The sequence below is a fragment of the Camellia sinensis genome, chromosome 13 (genome assembly GCF_055761805.1).
Source record: "Camellia sinensis isolate YWXY chromosome 13, ASM5576180v1, whole genome shotgun sequence".
Classification (NCBI taxonomy): Eukaryota; Viridiplantae; Streptophyta; class Magnoliopsida; order Ericales; family Theaceae; genus Camellia; species Camellia sinensis.
In genome coordinates this window covers 19,022,426-19,039,868 of record NC_138973.1, presented here as the reverse complement: position 1 = coordinate 19,039,868, position 17,443 = coordinate 19,022,426, and the positions used below count along the sequence as shown (strand labels likewise).

Sequence of the window (17,443 nt, the reverse complement as noted above, 5' to 3'; positions counted from 1 at the left end):
AAAATCAGAAGTTTAATGTATTTTCATTTTTTTATTTTTTTTATTTTTGAACATCTTAGAAATCGAGTAAAGATGTGCTTAGATGAAGGATTTGATGAGAGAAATATAAATAAAAATAGAAAGGAAAATAAAAAGCAAAAGAAAAAAGAATTGATTGAATTTGAATTTCAAATATGTTTAGTTGAGTTGAAAAATTAAGAAAAAAAAAAAAACATAAATAAGCTTAATTAAGTATCACTTTATTTTCTCTTATATTTTTTATTATAATCAAATAAAAAATAAAATTACATTTCTTTTTTCTTTTCATTTATTTCGTCTAATGCTAATCTATCCACCAAAGACAACCTAGGGCTATCAGCCTAACACAACCTAGGGCTGGAAGCTGTAAATCCCTATTAATTCGCTAATTTTCCACCGCAGCTGCAACTGAAGAGCGAAGAAGAAGGTCTCCATGTCAAGTGGTGTCTATTCCAAATTTGGAGCTCTCTTCAGCAAAGCACTGTAGATCAGGTACTTCTTCTCCTTCCCTGAAATTTTCTCTTTACTTTCCCACTTTGTTTCAATCTGGTTGAAAAGAAAATGAAAATTCAATTAGTTATTTGAAAATCTAGTTGGATCATCAAGTACCTAATTTTTTTTATTTAATTTCATTCATGAATATGCATAAACTCAAGTTCGATTTGCATAAACTCAAAAGATTTTGATGCACTTATGTTCAAAAGATTCGATTTGCATAAACTCAAGTACTTGTCACAGCCTAGGGTTTAGAAAATTGATCACACCCAGTATCTACTGATATGAAATAAAAATGTGATTCGAAGATGCTGAATGAAACAAATCAGTAAGCAAATTCAAACACGAAAGAAACCCCTGAGGGGGTAGCCCAGTTGACAGTGGGTTTGCTCCCCACGTGCCCAACTCATGTTAGACTCTTGTCGGTCCCTGCTCTTTTGCCATGAACATGCAATTAGGATGTGTCACTTGATCCTCGTGTTTACGGTCTTGGGGTGGGCCTGAAAGGACCTCATGTGGTTCCCGGTTATGGAAAAAAGAGAAAAAAAATTAAATTCAAACATGAAAGGAATTTGAATAACATTTTTGAGCGAGGTGAGACTTGCCGTTGTTTAGAGCCACTGCCACCATTGATAAACTCCATTGCCCTCACCATCCCTATTGCTATTGCTCTGCCACCATCGATCCACCTTAAATTGACTACATCGGCACCATCAGAATTTATTGGAGAGGGAGATGGAAGAGGGAAGTGGGGTTTTGTTGAAGAGGGAGATTGAATAGGTGAGAGAGAGAGAGAGAGAGAATCATAATAAATTTGTTTTAGATTTTGTATTGGAAAAAACCCTCATGTAAGTTCCCTATATGGTGATAATGGGATGAAGTGAAATATGAAATGGCCAATAAAATGAAGCCATGTGTACAGTCCGTTGGTTCGGTTTTAAGCAGTTCAATTTTTCTTGGACCCATTGTTGGCTAATGAATTAATTTTTTGGCCACTTTAAATCTGCAGTCGACCCTTAGTAGCAGAAACTCCTAATTTGGTGTCATTTCTTACTAAGAAACGTGATTCCGCCCTCCCAAGTAAGAAACTCCCGTCGACGAAGAACTTGCTTCAAACTAAGATAGATCCTCTCAAGCATACAAATCTTAAAGAAATAAAAGAAAAACAACGCAAACTTATTGTATTGCTTTCTATTTACATAATATTTATTTATACTTAAACAAAGACAATTTGTAGCTAAGATCAATCTCCAATAAAAATTCATATTTTAACAAATACATTACAAGTAGAAAAATAATAATTTTTAGAATATAGATAGATATTTAATAATTTAATATGTAAAATATATACATGCTCCCATTAGTGCTCCCAACGTTAGAAACTTCTATATGTCCGTGTACTCGGTCCCGCTTCCGCTTCGTTCAACCAATTTTGTGATGAAGCTGACTGTTGTAGTCAATTTGGCCCGGACCAGTTTGGTCGAGTGGGTCAATAATTTGAACATTCTTACGGCCACATTAGCCGGTGGGAAGAATTTATAGTCAGATTGAGCCAAGCTTCTAAAACAAAACATAAAATTTCAGTGACAATAAAATCGATATTTTGATAGTACAAAGGTAGATGGATAACAAAATAATTTCAATTCTCATAATCAGTTTACATTCGTACTTGATCCATATTTCATAAAACATGAGAGTAACAAAACATTACATTTCAATAATGCTAAACATGAGTATTCAATTATAAGGTACCGGAAGTGGTAGAAGATCACTTATGAAATTATTGATCGAAAACCAATAGATATTCTTAATTTTTTCATCTCCATGGAACATAATCTTATTATTTGATTAATTGGACAATCATCTCCGTTTGGGCTACTATTTTTTTTTCTTTATCTCTCTGTCTCTATTCATATTTCAACTCTTTGTCCCCTACCCCTACCCCTACCCCTACCCCTACCCTATGTATAAACCATTGTGATAGATGCCATTAAACTTTCTTTACTAATATTTTTTTTCTTCTTATTTTCCTTATCTAATCTTCTCTCTCTCTCTCTCTCTCTCTCTCTCTCTCAGAATATTGCTAAATCTCTTTACACATGTAATAGACCCAAACCATTCTTCTTTTTCTTAATTCTCTTAATTCTTCTCACAAATCTGCTAAAGAGTCCACGTTCACTTCCCCCATGTTTCTCTTTTCATATTTGATTTGTTTACTTCCTCTTTTTTCTCACTGCCTAATTTAATGCCTAGCAATTCTCCCAACTTCACATGACACACCACCAATAATGATATATATACAAATATTCTCTTACAAGAACTACCTATTTGTTTCTATGACATGCTCTACAATATTCCTTTACATTATTATTGTTATTATTTTGTCACGTGGTATATATCAATAGGAGTTCGCTTGTTAGTTGTTAGTAGGGGAAAGGGGTAAGAACAAGGGTATGAAACCCTTCTCCATAGAATTTGAACCCACAACCTCACACCACAAAGTGGTGCTACACAAGCACTAGGTGAAAGGCCCTGGTTAATATTTCTTTACATTAGTATGATCATTGGTTAATATTCCTTTACATTAATTCATACATTAATATGATCATTGATCCACAACTTTAATTTAACATAACCATTATAAGCCTCCGTTTGGGAAGTGGGTTGGCTTTTTGGCTTTTTTGGCTATTTTAGCCTGGGCTAAAAAGCTTGGTTTGGGAAGGGCTTTTTGGCTTTTTTGACTTTTTTTGTGAGAGAAGAATGTAATGATTATAGGTTGGATGTGATGTTTTGTTTGTTATGGCTAAAATAGTCTATTTTGTTTTTTGTGGCTAAAATAGCCAAAAAAGCCTGAAAAAGCCCTTGCCAAACGGAGGCTAAGTTACATTGCTTAGTTGAGATTTTACTCTACCATTAATACCGCGATTTTATTCCATAACGATACATTATTATTCCACCATAATTGCACAACAAATTACACTTTGGGGTGGGGTATTACAAGTAAGAGCTAGGAAATCAAGAGAAACAATAACCTTCCATTTGGTTGCTGAGAAATCTATTGAAATCAAAATAAAAATTGGAAAACCGAGATTTTGGTGATAGAAAAATGGGATACTCAACTCAGTAAGGTTGAGTTTTTGCCTCTTTTTTATTTTTTTATTTTTTTATTTTTATGCTTCTCATACTAGGTAACAAGAATTTTAAAAAGTCAACATTTTTTTTTCTTGTTTGAGTTTCTTGACAACCAAACAGAACCTATGGATATATTGTGGTCATCTATCTGTTACACACACAGACACATCTATTGCAAATTGTATATCAATCCCTCAATTTGTTTTGAGAAGATTGAATGGACTCTTTTCTTAGTACTTAATTTTCCTTCTAATGAGAGTTATGAATTGGATTAAATTGACATAATGTGAAAAATTAAAGGAAAAAATGATGCAATTGGAACTGTAGGATCAAATTGGTTTAATATGCAACCTATATGGACCGCATGTGTAATTTACCCAATAAAAAAATTAAAAAGGCTTTTAAGAAAAATTATACGAGAAGTACTAGAAGGGAAAAATTAATTTTGCGAAGTGAGAATAAAATAGAGAGAACATAGAGAAGAGAGAGAAAGAGAGTCATTTCTGTATTCAGAGTTATTATGTGATTGATAGAAAAAAGAAGGGCTTTTAAAAAAATTAATTTTGAAGGGGTCTTAAATGATTTAGGGTGGGCAACATTATAATTTCTTAGGGTAAACAAAAATCACTTTATATAGGTACTATTGTAATTATAAAAAATTGAGGTGGGGTATGTCCCACTCCTGGTGCCTTCATGTATCCACCATTGACTATTTGAATGAATATTTGACACACTTTATCTATTCAGGCATCGCAGATTTATGGCTTCTAGCTTGAACAACCAGCCTAGTTTGAAGAAGGAAGGGAATGAGAATGGAGAAGATAGGATCAGCAGGTTACCAGACTCAATTCTTGTCCACATTCTCTCTTTCCTTCCAACAAAATATGCAGTTCGGACCAGCATTCTATCATCAAGATCCCCATTTTGGAATTCAATGGTCCACTACTGTTACCTTCGTATATTCCGTTCCGTAAGCACAATGACAATGGCAGGATCATGAATTTCATTGACCGAGTCCTCTTGCATGATTTGTCAAGTATTAAACGATTCTCTCTAGGATGTAATCCAGAAATTGATACATCTCATTTGAGCACATGGATAGGTGTTGCTATAAAGCATAGTGTCCATCTATGTTACACGGACTCTTTGAAATTTCGGAGGTACCCGTGTTGACACGACACGACATGACACGGGTACGGGTGCGGGATATGGCCAGGATACGGCTCATCACAAATGGATACGGCTATGTTTTGCCCTACATAGAGAAGCAACGAAATAGCCCTAAATACAGAAGAGTGGAAAGAGGAGAGAGCAAGAACCTGGTCGCCGACTTCTCTCTAGTCGCAGGCTTCGATCTCACCCCAATCGATCCTTCACTCTTGATCTCGTCTCCTGTTCTTTCGTCTCTCGATCTCCTCTTCTCTCGATCTCTCCTGTTCTGTCGTCTCTCGATCTCATCTTCTCTCGATCTCCTCTTCTCTCCCATACTGCTCTCGATTTCTCGATCTCCTCTTCTCTCCCATACTGCTCTCGATCTCCTCTCGATCTACCATATCTGTCTATCTATTCGTATATCTATCTATCATTATAATAACTATAATAATATATAATAATAGTTAATAACTATTAATAGTTAATAATTATAATAATAACTATTATTATTATATATTATATATTATATAATAATTATTATATAACATATAATATATTTATAAGATAATATATACTTATATATATTAATATAAAATAAATAAATGCATGTATGTAAAATGAAATAAAAAAATTTAATTAAAACACATTGTTTAAAAAATATAATAAATAAATTAAATAATTAATGTATATTAAAATAAAAATATTATAAAAATATATATATATAATATAACTCATCTTCATAGATTTTTATTTGTTATTTATATAATATAACTCATCTTCATATAATAAATATATATATATTTTTTAAATTATTTAACGTATCCCCGTACCCGTATCCATATCCACGTATCCTTAATTTTTAATTTTAAAGTGTCCGACCCCTAGATACGCACCCGATACCCGTACCCGAGTCCGTGTAACATAGGTGTCCATGAAATTGATATCAATGTTTGTGAACACTTGGAGCTTAAATTTCCTAGAAGCCTCTTTACTTGCAATACGCTTGTAGTCTTGAAGCTTGGATCGCAACTTCATTTTGATGTTCCTACCTCAATTTCTTTCCCTTGTCTCAGGATCTTTCATGTTTCACTTATTTCTCCTAGTAATGACTTGACCCAGAAGCTCTTTTCATCCTGCCCCATGCTCGAAGAATTATCCATTACAGCGGTCATGGGTCCTGGAAAAACAGTATATAACATTTCTTCATCAGCTCTGAAGACTTTATACTTGTCTTTATGTGTAAAGGAATATGGAGACTCTGAGATTGTGGTTATTGTCGATGCACCAATTCTTGACTACCTTTGCATTGAAGATGATTGCTTTGTTCAATATTGTCTGAACAGCTTATCTTCATTAGTTAAAGCAAGTGTTTGTGTTGATGCCTCCCATCCACATGCTCTTGGAGCCATGCCACATCTGAACTGAGCGTTTGTGCTTTTGGAGGCAATCTCTAATGTTAAGCATCTGCATCTAAAGTCTAGCACTATGGCAGTGAGTTCATTCTTCGTTTTGATCATTTACTTTAAGAAGTGAAGATGTAGATTGTCATATGTTATCATTTTTTGAACTTCATCAAGAAACATTTCAGATTTGTATATTTGACTATTTTTATCTTCTCTGATGAAGGTTCTCGGCATTGCTAATGACAAAAATTGGCCCGTGTTTCCTAATTTGACCCATTTAGGATTTGATGATGTTGGCTGCAAGAGTTTGCCCAACTTACTCAATGGTGTGCCTAATTTGTGCACTATGGTATTTACAAAGGTGAGTTAAAAATAATAAATAAATAAAATTACAATTCCAAACCGGTGATTTGCAAGTTCTTACCTTTGCTTTTTCTTGGTTTTTAGGTACCACTTCTTGATAGTTTTGAACCTTCGGAGCAATTCTACTGGTTTGAACCACAAGGGGTGCCCAGTTGTTTTAGGTGTACCCTTAAAGAAATTACAGTCTCTGGCATTGATGGGTTGCAAGATGAACGCCATCTGGTAAAGTATTTCTTGGAAAATGCAATAGTCTTAGAAAAGATGACAATTGGGTACAGAATGTTAAGCATGAAGGAAGAGGCTGAGTTTCTTAGGCTCCTTGTCAGGTTACCAAGGTGTTCAAAATCTTGTCAAATTGAACTTGTTTGAGATATCATTCATAAAGGTTTCAGTTGGCACTTCTTCTGGAGGTATGTTTACTAATTATGAAAATAAGAAAAATGTTATTTGTACTACCATTTGCACACTTACATATCATGAAAGTGCAAATTCAATATTGCAGTGAGTTTATGAGCTTTCAATTAGAGCAAAAAATTGATAGAAAATTCATTCAAATAGAATCATCATTCAACATTGTAAGAGAATGGTCATTCCAATGGGATGCTAAGTAATGATTATTCCATTCCATTCTACCTTCATTTTAGTGAACCAAACATTGTCTTAGAGTGTATGGAGTCATCAAATGAGTGGTCTGAAACATGTTTTCGTATTTCCTACTAAACTAAATGTTTTTTTTTTATTTTTTTAGGTACTTGCTAAATGTGTCTTTTAAGATCCAGCCATTGTTACTAAATGGAGTCGTTATGATGGATAAATATTCTATTCTTGAGCTGCTATTGAAACTAATAATTTCAATTGATCAAATGCTTTTGTACTTTGTGATATTAGTTAAAAAGTCCTATTAACAACTGAGATTTGGATTAAAGGAATGGACTGTGTAGCTTGAACCCCGGCATCCTTCTTCGTCATGTTATTTTTTCAATTTTCTTTGTGCAAGAGATTGTTACTCAACCACACCACAATACCTTAGATTCTCAGATTCATAGAGACACCATTTGAATACTGATGTATTCCCTACAAGGCAACAAATGAAATGGCTTTTGTTGGGTCTGCATTCTACGCTTTATAACCTTGCAAGAGAAAAAATCAAGAATTTTGTATAGAGATTGTCCATGAAATAGCTGAATTAGGTGTTTCAAGTCTTCAAGTTTGTAAATCAGTCAGTTATCTCATCAGTTATGTTCGAACTCCCTTATTTCTAATTCTAATTGAAAAAAAAAAAAAAAATTGAAAATATTTCTTTAAGGAAATGTTTACGGTGTGATTCCAATTAACATTTCTTTTTCTTTTTTTTTCTTTTTTTTAGGCAGCTTGTCTTGGATTTGCGGTTTTGGTTCGCGGGCTTGATGGATTTCTTTCCTTTTACTGAGTAGGTCTTGCAAGTTCATGATTTTCTGTTTCAAGGATAATATGATCTTTGTTGTTTATTGGGTTCATTTTAATCTTTTGATATGTGCTTTAGTGATCTTTGTTCTGCGTAGTGGTCCTTTTTTTTCGTTTTTTTTTTTCCCAAACTGATCTTGGGGGATGGTGCCAAACCATATATATTCAAAGAAAGTATTAGTTTCAGATGATGGTAAATATGTGATTTTGAATTTATTTTTTATTAACAAAATTTCAGGGATGTATGGCCAATCTGTATGTGTAACACATACTAGAAGCGGTGGCACACGCGATACGTGCAAATATGATCATTTTTTGTTTTTTGAATTTTGGGCATAAATGCTCATGTAACTGATATAGGAGTGTTTTGGAATAAACATCAACTCAAGTCTTCCCTTTAGATAGATAGATTAGATAGATAGATATAGAAGATAGAAAGATAGATACAGAAGTATAGGAGATGGAAAAACAGATAGATAGATAAGAAAGATAGATAGATAGTTTGATAACAATATAATTAAAAGAAATTCTTGTGATTAGTTATACTCAATTAAAAGATAATTTAAAATATAAATTTAAAAAATTAAATAAGTGAAATTGATAATTTAAGAATAAAATAAAAAAATTTGATTATAGCTCGGAGGATAAAAATTTAAATTGATGACAGCTTTGTGCATATCTTTAAAGTGCATTAAACCAACACGTTTAGTGGCAAACATCAATGACTTGTTCGGATAGATCTGTCTTTATTTATTATTTTTTTTATGATGACCGGATATTTAGATTAACTTATGCACCTCGATTAATTTTGATATTTACGTAAAACGTTCTCACCACGTGGATTGGACAAATACCTAGAGTTAGGAAATATATTCTTAAGTCCTAAGTTATACCCACTAAGCTAATCTCTTAGGGTTTTGGGATCTGTCTTTATTTAATGATTTTATTGTTAGTTCTCATGACTTTTTGTGATTCTTTTGTTTTGTTTAGGTTCATTTCTCATATAACAAAAATGTTATAGATCTTAAAAAATTTATAAAAAATTTTATCAAATGTCTCACACGGGTGTGACATGATGTGAAACCCACATGATGTGGGTCTCACCCCCATGTGAGACATTTGGTAAAAATTTTGATAGAATTTTTGGGATCTCTAGCACTACTCATAAAATTGAAGTTTTTTTATTTATGATTTTGTCATAATTATATTAAATTTTTTAAAGTTATTTTTTTAATAACAATTTATTAATTATATAAATGAAAAAATTATGTTGTCACCTTTTCACATTAAAATATATATATATATATATATATATTTATTCTTATACTTTCATTCTATTTATATTAAATCTGATCCGTTCAGGTAATAAAAGAAAAAAAAAATGGAATCTCTGAACTTCGAGGAACACTTAATGTAATTTAACAGTGGTTATATGTTAGGGTTAATTACACTTTTTAATGTAATTTTATTTGAATTTTATTTTTTGAAATTGAATAATTTAATTTTTGCATTTTAAATTCAGTTTTATTTGATCCGTCTTTCCAAGTATCTGTTAATTTTTTTCAGTGTATTGTGACTAACAATTATTCTAAAGACATTCATTGTAACTTCCTACTTGAATAGAAAAATTAAATTAAAATTAGACTTAAATTATAAAATTTAAAATAATACAGACAAAAAAAACTGAAATTTAAATTGAGCTATATGTATAAGAAAAATATTTGGAAACTCTAAATTATGAGTTCTAAAGGAGCTCTAGGAGTGAGTCGCACTCATTGATGTGATATTTTAGCATTAAGTTTTTTTTTTTTTTTTGTATAAATTTTCACCTCATTAATGCTCAATTAGTGCTCTTAAATTAGAGGATGAATCATTGTTGTATATATAATGGGAAAGAAGTGAGAAGGTTATAACCTGAAACCCTCATTAATGTTCAATTAGTGCTCTTAAATTAGAGGATGAATCATTGTTGTATATATAATGGGGGAGAAGTGAGAAGGCTATAACCTGAACCCTAAAGTTTCATCATTTTCTATCGCAGCAGCTGAAGCAATGAAGAGGTACTTCTTCTTCCCCCAAATTTTCTCTTTAATTTTTCACTTTGTTTGAATCTTGTTGAATTGAATAGAAAATTGCAAGTAATTTGAAAAGCAGTCACTCAGATAAAAAATTTATCATCATTTTTGCTTACTCTCTTCTCACGTGAGAGTGATGAAATTGACTGAAACAGTCTTGGTTTGTGAGAAACCATATTGAAATCAAAAGAAAAACTCGAAATCCGAAAGTTGCATCTCCAATCGTTGATCTTGTCTTGCATCAAATTTAATTTGATGAAAATATACTAAAAAATTATCTCTAATTTTTTCATCAAATATTTACCAAATTAAGAGTAATTTTTTTTATTGAATTGGGAACTCATCAATTTTTTCATTAAATTTGAATTTGATGAAAATTTAGATGATTTTTTCTCATCAAATTTGATGAGAAGGAAAATTTGGGATACGAGTATGGTTATCAAAATCTCGATCCGAATTGTAAGATTTTATGATTCTACAACTTTATTTGGGTCAAACGATTCGGATTACACTATAATCTTAAATTTAGTAGTATCTTAAAATGATTACAAGCCTATTCATAAAATTGTGTAGAATACGATCCCGATTTCACTACGATCCCAATCCTATACATTTTTTTTGTTATTATTTATTTCTTATATATATGTATGTATATGTGTATATCTTTCTAATCGATGTTAATATAAAAAATGCATTATATCAAATTTATCATTTTTTTTAATTTTATAAAAATTATGTAATATATATTATCATTATTCATAATTTTTTTTTTTTTTTACATTGAAAGTAGAATTTTACGATTTTCAATCCGATTCTACGATCTGATCCATGAGTCCCTTCCAATGATTCAACATAGTATCCTGATTTTAACAACCTGGATAAGAGGGGAATTCTTAAAAAAGATTTTGATAAAAATTGGATGAAAGGATTGTAATAGTTCATATCAAATCAAATTTTTTGCTCGGATTTATAATCAAATTAGATGGAAAAATTAGTGAAGGATTGGAGATGGTCTTAGGGTCAATTTTATTTATTTATTTATTTACCCTTTTTTCATACTAGGTAATAACAATCCTATTTTATTTTCTTGTTTGAGTTTTCTCAATATCCAAATAGAACCTGTGGATCTACTATGGAGCATCTCCAATCCTTCATCTTTTCTTTCATCGATTTAAATTTGAGAAAAATTTACTCAAAAATCATATCCAATCCTTTTATCAAATGTTCATCAAATCAAGGGAAAGTCATTTTTTTCATCAAATTGAGAACTCATCAAATCCTTCATTATATTTAAATTAAATGAAAATTTAAAAAGATGAAGCATTGGAGCGGAAAATTTGGTATAAAAGGAGAATGTTTGAAATGATTTTTATGAAAATTTGATAAAAGTATTGGAGTAGTTCATGTCAAATCAAACTCATGAAAATTTTGTTGAAATGTTTGAGAGGGTCTCAACGGATTTTACAATTGCTTTCTCTGTGAGGTTCTATTGCATCTCTCTGTTACACAGAGAGACACCTATTAGAGCATTCCAACCTTTCACCTTTTGTTTCCCCATCAAATTTGTTTTAAAATTTAGACCAAAAGCTTTGATATAGCTCACTTCAATGTTCAAAATAATCAAAAAAAAATTGGTCAAATATTTTAAAAAATATCTAACTTATTCTGAAATCCGTCTTTAACCAATTTACATGAGGAAAAAAAAAAACAAAAACAAAAACTTCAGTTCTTTCTTTTTAACAATTTAATCAAACAAAGTGAAAACGAGTTGATGTAAATTTGGTTAAAATTTTGATTATTAGATCTCATTTTCACCAAAATTGTCATCAAATTTAAATTTGATGAAGGGTTTGGTGAAAGATTGGAGATGCTTTAGAATGAATTTTTGATACACTTGATCTATTCAGGCGCTGCAGATTCATGGCTTCGAGCTCGAACCATCAACCAAGTTTAAAGAAGATAGCAAACGCAGGGAATGGAGAAGATAGGATCAGTACCTTACCAGATTCAGTTCTTGCCCACATTCTCTCTTTCCTTCCAACAAAATATGCAGTTGCGACCAGCACTCTGTCACCAAGATGGAAACACATATGGACTTGTGTCCCCAATCTGGAATTCGATGAGAAACACTGTTAATTGAGCATCCTCGGTCTGGCATACATAAGCCTAAAGATCATCATCGCCATGCGAGCTTTATGAATTTCATTGAAAGAGTACTTCTCTTACATGATTTGTCAAGTATTCAACGATTCTATCTAAGTTGTGATCCAGATATTGACAAATCTCGTTTGAATTCATGGATAAGTGCTGCTGTAAAGCGTGATGTCCGTGAAATTGATATCAATGTTTGCGGATTAATAATTCTTAGGTTGCCTAGCAACCTCTTTATTTGTGAAACGCTTGTAGTCTTAAAGCTAGGATCTCAAGTTCATTTTGATGTTCCTGCCTCAATCTCTTTCCCTCGTCTCAAGATCTTTCATATTTCACTTATTTATCCAAGTAATGACCTGACCCAGAAGCTCTTTTCTTCCTGCCCTGTGCTCGAAGAATTATCCATTTCAGCACTAGTGGGTTTTGGGAAAACAACATATGACATTTCTTCACCAGCTCTGAAGACTTTATACATATCTTTATCTTTAATTTCGACGCAATACCGGAACTCTGAGACTGTGGTCATGGTCAATGCACCAATTCTTGAATGCCTTCATGTTGCAGGTAGTTGCTTGGTTCTTTATTGTTTGAAGAGCCTATCCTCAATAGTTAAAGCAAGTGTTTGTGTTGAAGCCCCCTTTCCATATGCTTTTTCAGCCATTACACAGGTCAACCAATTATTTGGGCTTTTGAAAGTAATTTCTAATGTTAAGCATCTACATCTAAAGGGTAGCACTATGGCAGTAAGTTTACTCTTCCTTTTGATCATTTACTTATAAGAAGTTGAGATAAGATGTAGATTATCATATATATGCTATCATTTTAGAACTTTGTCCAACATCATTTCGGTTTTATATATTTGACTAGTTTTATCTTTCATCATCTCTGATGCAGGCGCTCAGCTTTGCTAATGACAAAAATTGGCCTGTGTTTCCTAATTTGACCCAATTGGAAGGCAGTAAGTTTACTCTTCCTTTTGATCATTTACTTATAAGAAGTTGAGATAAGATGTAGATTATCATATATATGTTATCATTTTAGAACTTTGTCCAACATCATTTCGGTTTTATATATTTGACTAGTTTTATCTTTTATCATCTCTGATGCAGGCGCTCAGCTTTGCTAATGACAAAAATTGGCCTGTGTTTCCTAATTTGACCCAATTGGAATTGGGTGTTTGCCACAATTTTTGCTGCGAGAGTTTGTTTGACTTGCTCAATGGTGCACCTAATCTGTGCACTATGGTATTTGCAAAGGTGAGTTAAAAGAATAATTCCAAGCCAGTGATTTGCAAATTCTTACCTTATTGTTTTTTGGTTTCTAGGTACCACTTCATGATGGTTTTGCATATTCAAAGCAATTCAATTGGTTTGAACCACAAGAGGTGCCAAGTTGTTTGAGGTCTTCCCTTAAAGAAATTAAAATCTCTGGCATTGATGCGTCCCAAGATGAACTTAATCTGATAAAGTATCTATTGAAAAATGCGGAGGTCTTGACAAAGATGACAATTAGGAATGTAATTTCAAGCATGGAGGGAGAGAATGAGTTTCTTAAGGAACTTGTCATGGCTCCTAGATGTTCAAATACCTGTCAAATTGAACGTGTTTGAGAATTCATTGATCAAGGTTTCAGGTGGCATTTCTTCTTGAGGTATGTGCACTTATTTTGTTGAAAGTGATTGAGTTGGTTGACCCACATTTGGCCCTTGGAGATAGTTGTTAGCTTTTGGTTCCACAACCTATGCTTTGAATTCCAATTCACTACTCAGACTACATTCGAAATGTTACAGAGATTGATCTTCATATATATATATATATATAAAGATAAATATGTGTTTTCCTGTACTTCCTTTGAAGTTGTTACTATCTTACACCGTAGAAAAATGTGAACATGTGAACATGTGACTTTGTTTAATTGTTAATTTACATGGCTTTAGTGTATATATATTTATGCTTTATAAATTTCTCCTCTTCTCTTTGCAGGTCTTGTGTTATTACTTTTCATCTTGGACGGGTGGTGTTTGGGTTTTGACTGAAGGATAAGAAGATTGGGAAGCTACATTTATGGTGGTGTGGAGCTACAACATTTTAAGTGTGTGGTGATGATTGTGTATGTAGTTGGATGTAATTTAGCTTCCTTGTTTTACTTGCAATGTTTTTTCGTTAGCTATGTAATTTGAATCTGAGAACGCTTATTTGTGTTTGTTATTCTCTTTGAATGAAGTTATTATTTTGTCCCAAAAAAGATTAAAAAACCAACTATACATAAGATGCCACATCAATTTATATATCAAATTATACAAAATAAATATTTTTTTCTTTTTAAAAGAAGTAAAAATAACATTTTCTATGGTAAACCTGATGGCTGAAAAGCAGCGAAGAAGAAGCATGAGGATGAGCTCTTTGTATCTTTTACTCTTTCAAATATTCCACGGGGGAGAGGTAAGTGATATGGTATGTAATAAATTTATAAGAGTTCCAAAAAAATTTAAAATGATAAATAAGTAAGTGAAAATGAATGTTAAGTGTAAAATTTTAAATTATTAGACTTATTTATCTTGTTTGGTTTTAGAAAATTGAATTTTTTATTTTTCGTATTTTTTTGTTTTTTGTCAAATTTTTTATTATTTTATTATTTTAAGATTTTTTTTTTTATTTTTTAGATGCACTTAACTTAAATATATTTGAAAGTATAATATTTCTAAAAAAAAAAACCTTTAAAAAATTCATCAAATATAAAAAATAAAAAAATTCAGTACATTTTTATATTATTGTGTATATATTGAATTTTTTAAATATTTTTCACAAATATTTTATTTTTTAAGTGCATTTGTGTATCTAGAAAAGTAAAAATTTACTTAAAATATTAAAAAAAGAGCAATGATTGAGATCTTTACCCTTATAAGATCCTTACAAATCTGGACCACTCATGATGTGGACCCCATACGTACATGGAGAGTTAGGATCACGTAGGAGGTGTGGGGGTCCTCCCAAAGGAGGTCCCAAATATTTTTCTTAAAAAAATTGATTAAAAATAATAAAAAAATATGAAAAATAAAAATTAAAAAAAAATCTTAATTTTTAAAAAGCAATCAAAATCAAACAAGGTGAATCTATGTTTAAAGAAATTAAGTTATATATATATATATATATATTTTAATAATTTTAATCGGGTTGGAACGGGTGCAACTATTGGAGAAGGAACTCGTTTGCTCATGGGTGGTGGGTAGGGGTGTGCATAATACCGCCGAAACCGCCAAAATCGCACCGAACCGCACCGCCAAGGCAAATTTGTTATTATTTGTCAATCGAACTGCCAGTTTTTGGTAAGAAAAATGACAAATTCTAGTGACACTTTTATCAATCCGCCGGTTTCTATTTTTCTTCCAAACCGCACCGACCCGCACCGCTATTAAATCATGTTTTATAAGATTCTAAAAATTCTTTTTTACTTAAGTTTGCTTGTTGTTCTATACCTTAGAATATAGTATTACATTACGTTTCGAGGGGAATTCAAGATGTCAGTAATCCAAAATAAAGTTGGATTCCAATTCACTTTTCAATCTTTTTTTTTTCTGGCCATGTTGCAAACTTGCATCAGCTCACTTTTCAATCTAAATACTTTTTAACAGTAAACATTTTCAATGGCCCTGTTTGGTGCAGCTTAAAAGCTGCTTATTTCAGCTTTCAGCTTAATTTAAGCTATTATGATGTGTTTGGTTTAACTTATAGCTTATAGCTTATAGCTTTTTGGAAGTCAGAAATCAACTTATTCTTTGAGTGGGGCAGGAGATGCTTAATTTATAAGTCAGAAATCAACTTATGTTCATAGTTATAAGGTATAAACTGTTTAGGCATAAACTATAAGCACTTTCCCACAGCTTTACCAAACAGGGCCAATATATTGTAAACCTTGAATGATATTAATTTTATGTATTGTATTTGATCATTGTAACTTCCACAGATGCTTGTAATGAACTGATGGCATAGTCGTTGATATTATCATGTTGTTGCTACACTTGCTGCATCAGAAGAAAGCTTCGCAAGATGCTTAACATCACGGTATCTCTTATCTTTTTTTTACTCTTTGATTTAAGTTTTGTAATTTGAATTATATTTTTTATAAACTGCCAATCCGCTTGAACCGCCAAGGCAAATCCGCCATTATTGGCCAATCGAACTGCCGATTTTTGATAAGGAAAATGGCAAATTCTAGTGACACTTTTATCAATCCGCCACTCGCCATACGGTTTCTATTTTTCTCTCAAACCGCACCGACCCGCACCGCACACACCCCTAGTGGTGGGGAAGATTTGTGTTTGCTCATGGGTGGTGGGGAAGATTTGTGTGGCGGGAAGATTTGTGTGGCGTGGAGCTTGAAATGCGAGGACGGAGTAGGTGGATAGTGTTGATGTTATCCCATGTTTCGTATAAAAAATGTTTTAGAAAGGGTGATAAATAAAGTTTTAAAATTTGTGAAAAGTATTTCAAAATTAGTAAAGGTCAATTTATTAAGAGTTAATTACTTAAAAATTATATTTACAAATGTTATGGTAGCTCAAGTCCTGTCTAAGATCTTTTGAACCAATAAGTCTTATTTAGTAAAACTGAGAATATTATCAGTTTTTTTCAATTTTTAAAACTAAGAACATTATCAATTTTGCATAGTAATGTTTCAGATAATTATTTCACTAACTGATAAAAAAAATATAACATGGAATTAAATGTTTTTGTCATTCTACTTATTGGTTTGATTCAACTATTCAATAAAATCGAGAACATTATTAATTTTTTTTCAGTTTTAAAACTAAAAACATTATCAATTTTTTCATTTTTAAAGTTTTTTTTTCCCCTAATTTTGCACATCAATGTTCATCATCATGCTCCCTTATAGGCACAAAAATTTTCGTTTTGCACAAAAAAAATTCAAAATTTTCTTCTTCTTTTTTTTTTTTGTGCATAATTTTTTAGTTTTTTCAATTTGAAAGTTGATATTTTAAAGTTTTGAAAATCAAAATAAATGTCAAATCATCATGTTCCTTTATAGATAATCATAAATGATGAACAATTCCGACTATTCAAAATTTAATAGGAGTTGAAGGTCCAAAAAACTTTTGTTAGGATTTAATGGAGCATAAATTCATAAATTAAGACTTGTGTGTAAATGTCCCATTTATTAGTTGTTTTTTTCGTGTCTTCTAGAAAACTTGTT

The 17,443-nt window shown here is 31.7% G+C and overlaps 2 protein-coding genes across 19 annotated transcripts; both read left to right on the top strand.

Moving 5' to 3' along the window:
* Positions 1–318: 318 nt before the first annotated feature.
* Positions 319–10,156, top strand: LOC114306675 (putative F-box/FBD/LRR-repeat protein At5g22670). Of its 16 annotated transcripts, XM_082901664.1 has the most exons (8): positions 337–510; positions 4,393–4,479; positions 5,871–6,288; positions 6,424–6,561; positions 6,648–6,785; positions 6,890–6,977; positions 7,934–7,992; positions 9,962–10,156. In XM_082901664.1, exons 2-3 carry the CDS (start codon positions 4,406–4,408, stop codon positions 6,220–6,222), a joined length of 426 nt encoding a protein of 141 aa, XP_082757790.1. In that variant the 5' UTR covers positions 337–510; positions 4,393–4,405; the 3' UTR covers positions 6,223–6,288; positions 6,424–6,561; positions 6,648–6,785; positions 6,890–6,977; positions 7,934–7,992; positions 9,962–10,156. The 16 variants fall into 16 exon arrangements, with proteins under 16 accessions (XP_082757792.1, XP_082757790.1, XP_082757788.1 ...); XM_082901662.1 differs by lacking the exon at positions 9,962–10,156 and having other exon boundaries at positions 6,890–6,973; positions 7,930–8,192; XM_082901663.1 differs by lacking the exon at positions 9,962–10,156 and having other exon boundaries at positions 7,934–8,192.
* On the top strand, positions 10,124–14,540 carry LOC114306662 (putative F-box/FBD/LRR-repeat protein At5g22670). 3 transcript variants are annotated; one of them, XR_014348455.1, is made up of 6 exons: positions 10,850–12,796; positions 12,890–12,975; positions 13,127–13,190; positions 13,342–13,488; positions 13,557–13,882; positions 14,215–14,540. XR_014348455.1 is itself a non-coding variant. In XM_082901654.1 (5 exons), the coding sequence occupies exons 1-4, from the start codon at positions 12,277–12,279 to the stop codon at positions 13,839–13,841; spliced, it is 1,038 nt and encodes a 345-aa protein (XP_082757780.1). In that variant the 5' UTR covers positions 10,850–12,276; the 3' UTR covers positions 13,842–13,882; positions 14,215–14,540. The 3 variants fall into 3 exon arrangements, 2 of the variants coding, with proteins under 2 accessions (XP_082757778.1, XP_082757780.1); XM_082901654.1 differs by lacking the exon at positions 13,127–13,190; XM_082901652.1 differs by lacking the exon at positions 13,127–13,190 and having other exon boundaries at positions 10,124–12,975.
* Positions 14,541–17,443: the final 2,903 nt, after the last annotated feature.

Bases quoted from the DNA above. Each gene is read 5' to 3' on its own strand.
- LOC114306675 (XM_082901658.1), top strand. The intron at 6,562-6,647 runs GTGAGTTAAAAA...CTTGGTTTTTAG, and splicing joins GCACTATGGTATTTACAAAG to GTACCACTTCTTGATAGTTT.
- LOC114306662 (XM_082901652.1), top strand. From the start codon at position 12,277: ATGAATTTCATTGAAAGAGTACTTCTCTTACATGATTTGTCAAGTATT. The intron at 12,976-13,341 runs GTAAGTTTACTC...TCTCTGATGCAG, and splicing joins TAAAGGGTAGCACTATGGCA to GCGCTCAGCTTTGCTAATGA. The intron at 13,489-13,556 runs GTGAGTTAAAAG...TTTGGTTTCTAG, and splicing joins GCACTATGGTATTTGCAAAG to GTACCACTTCATGATGGTTT.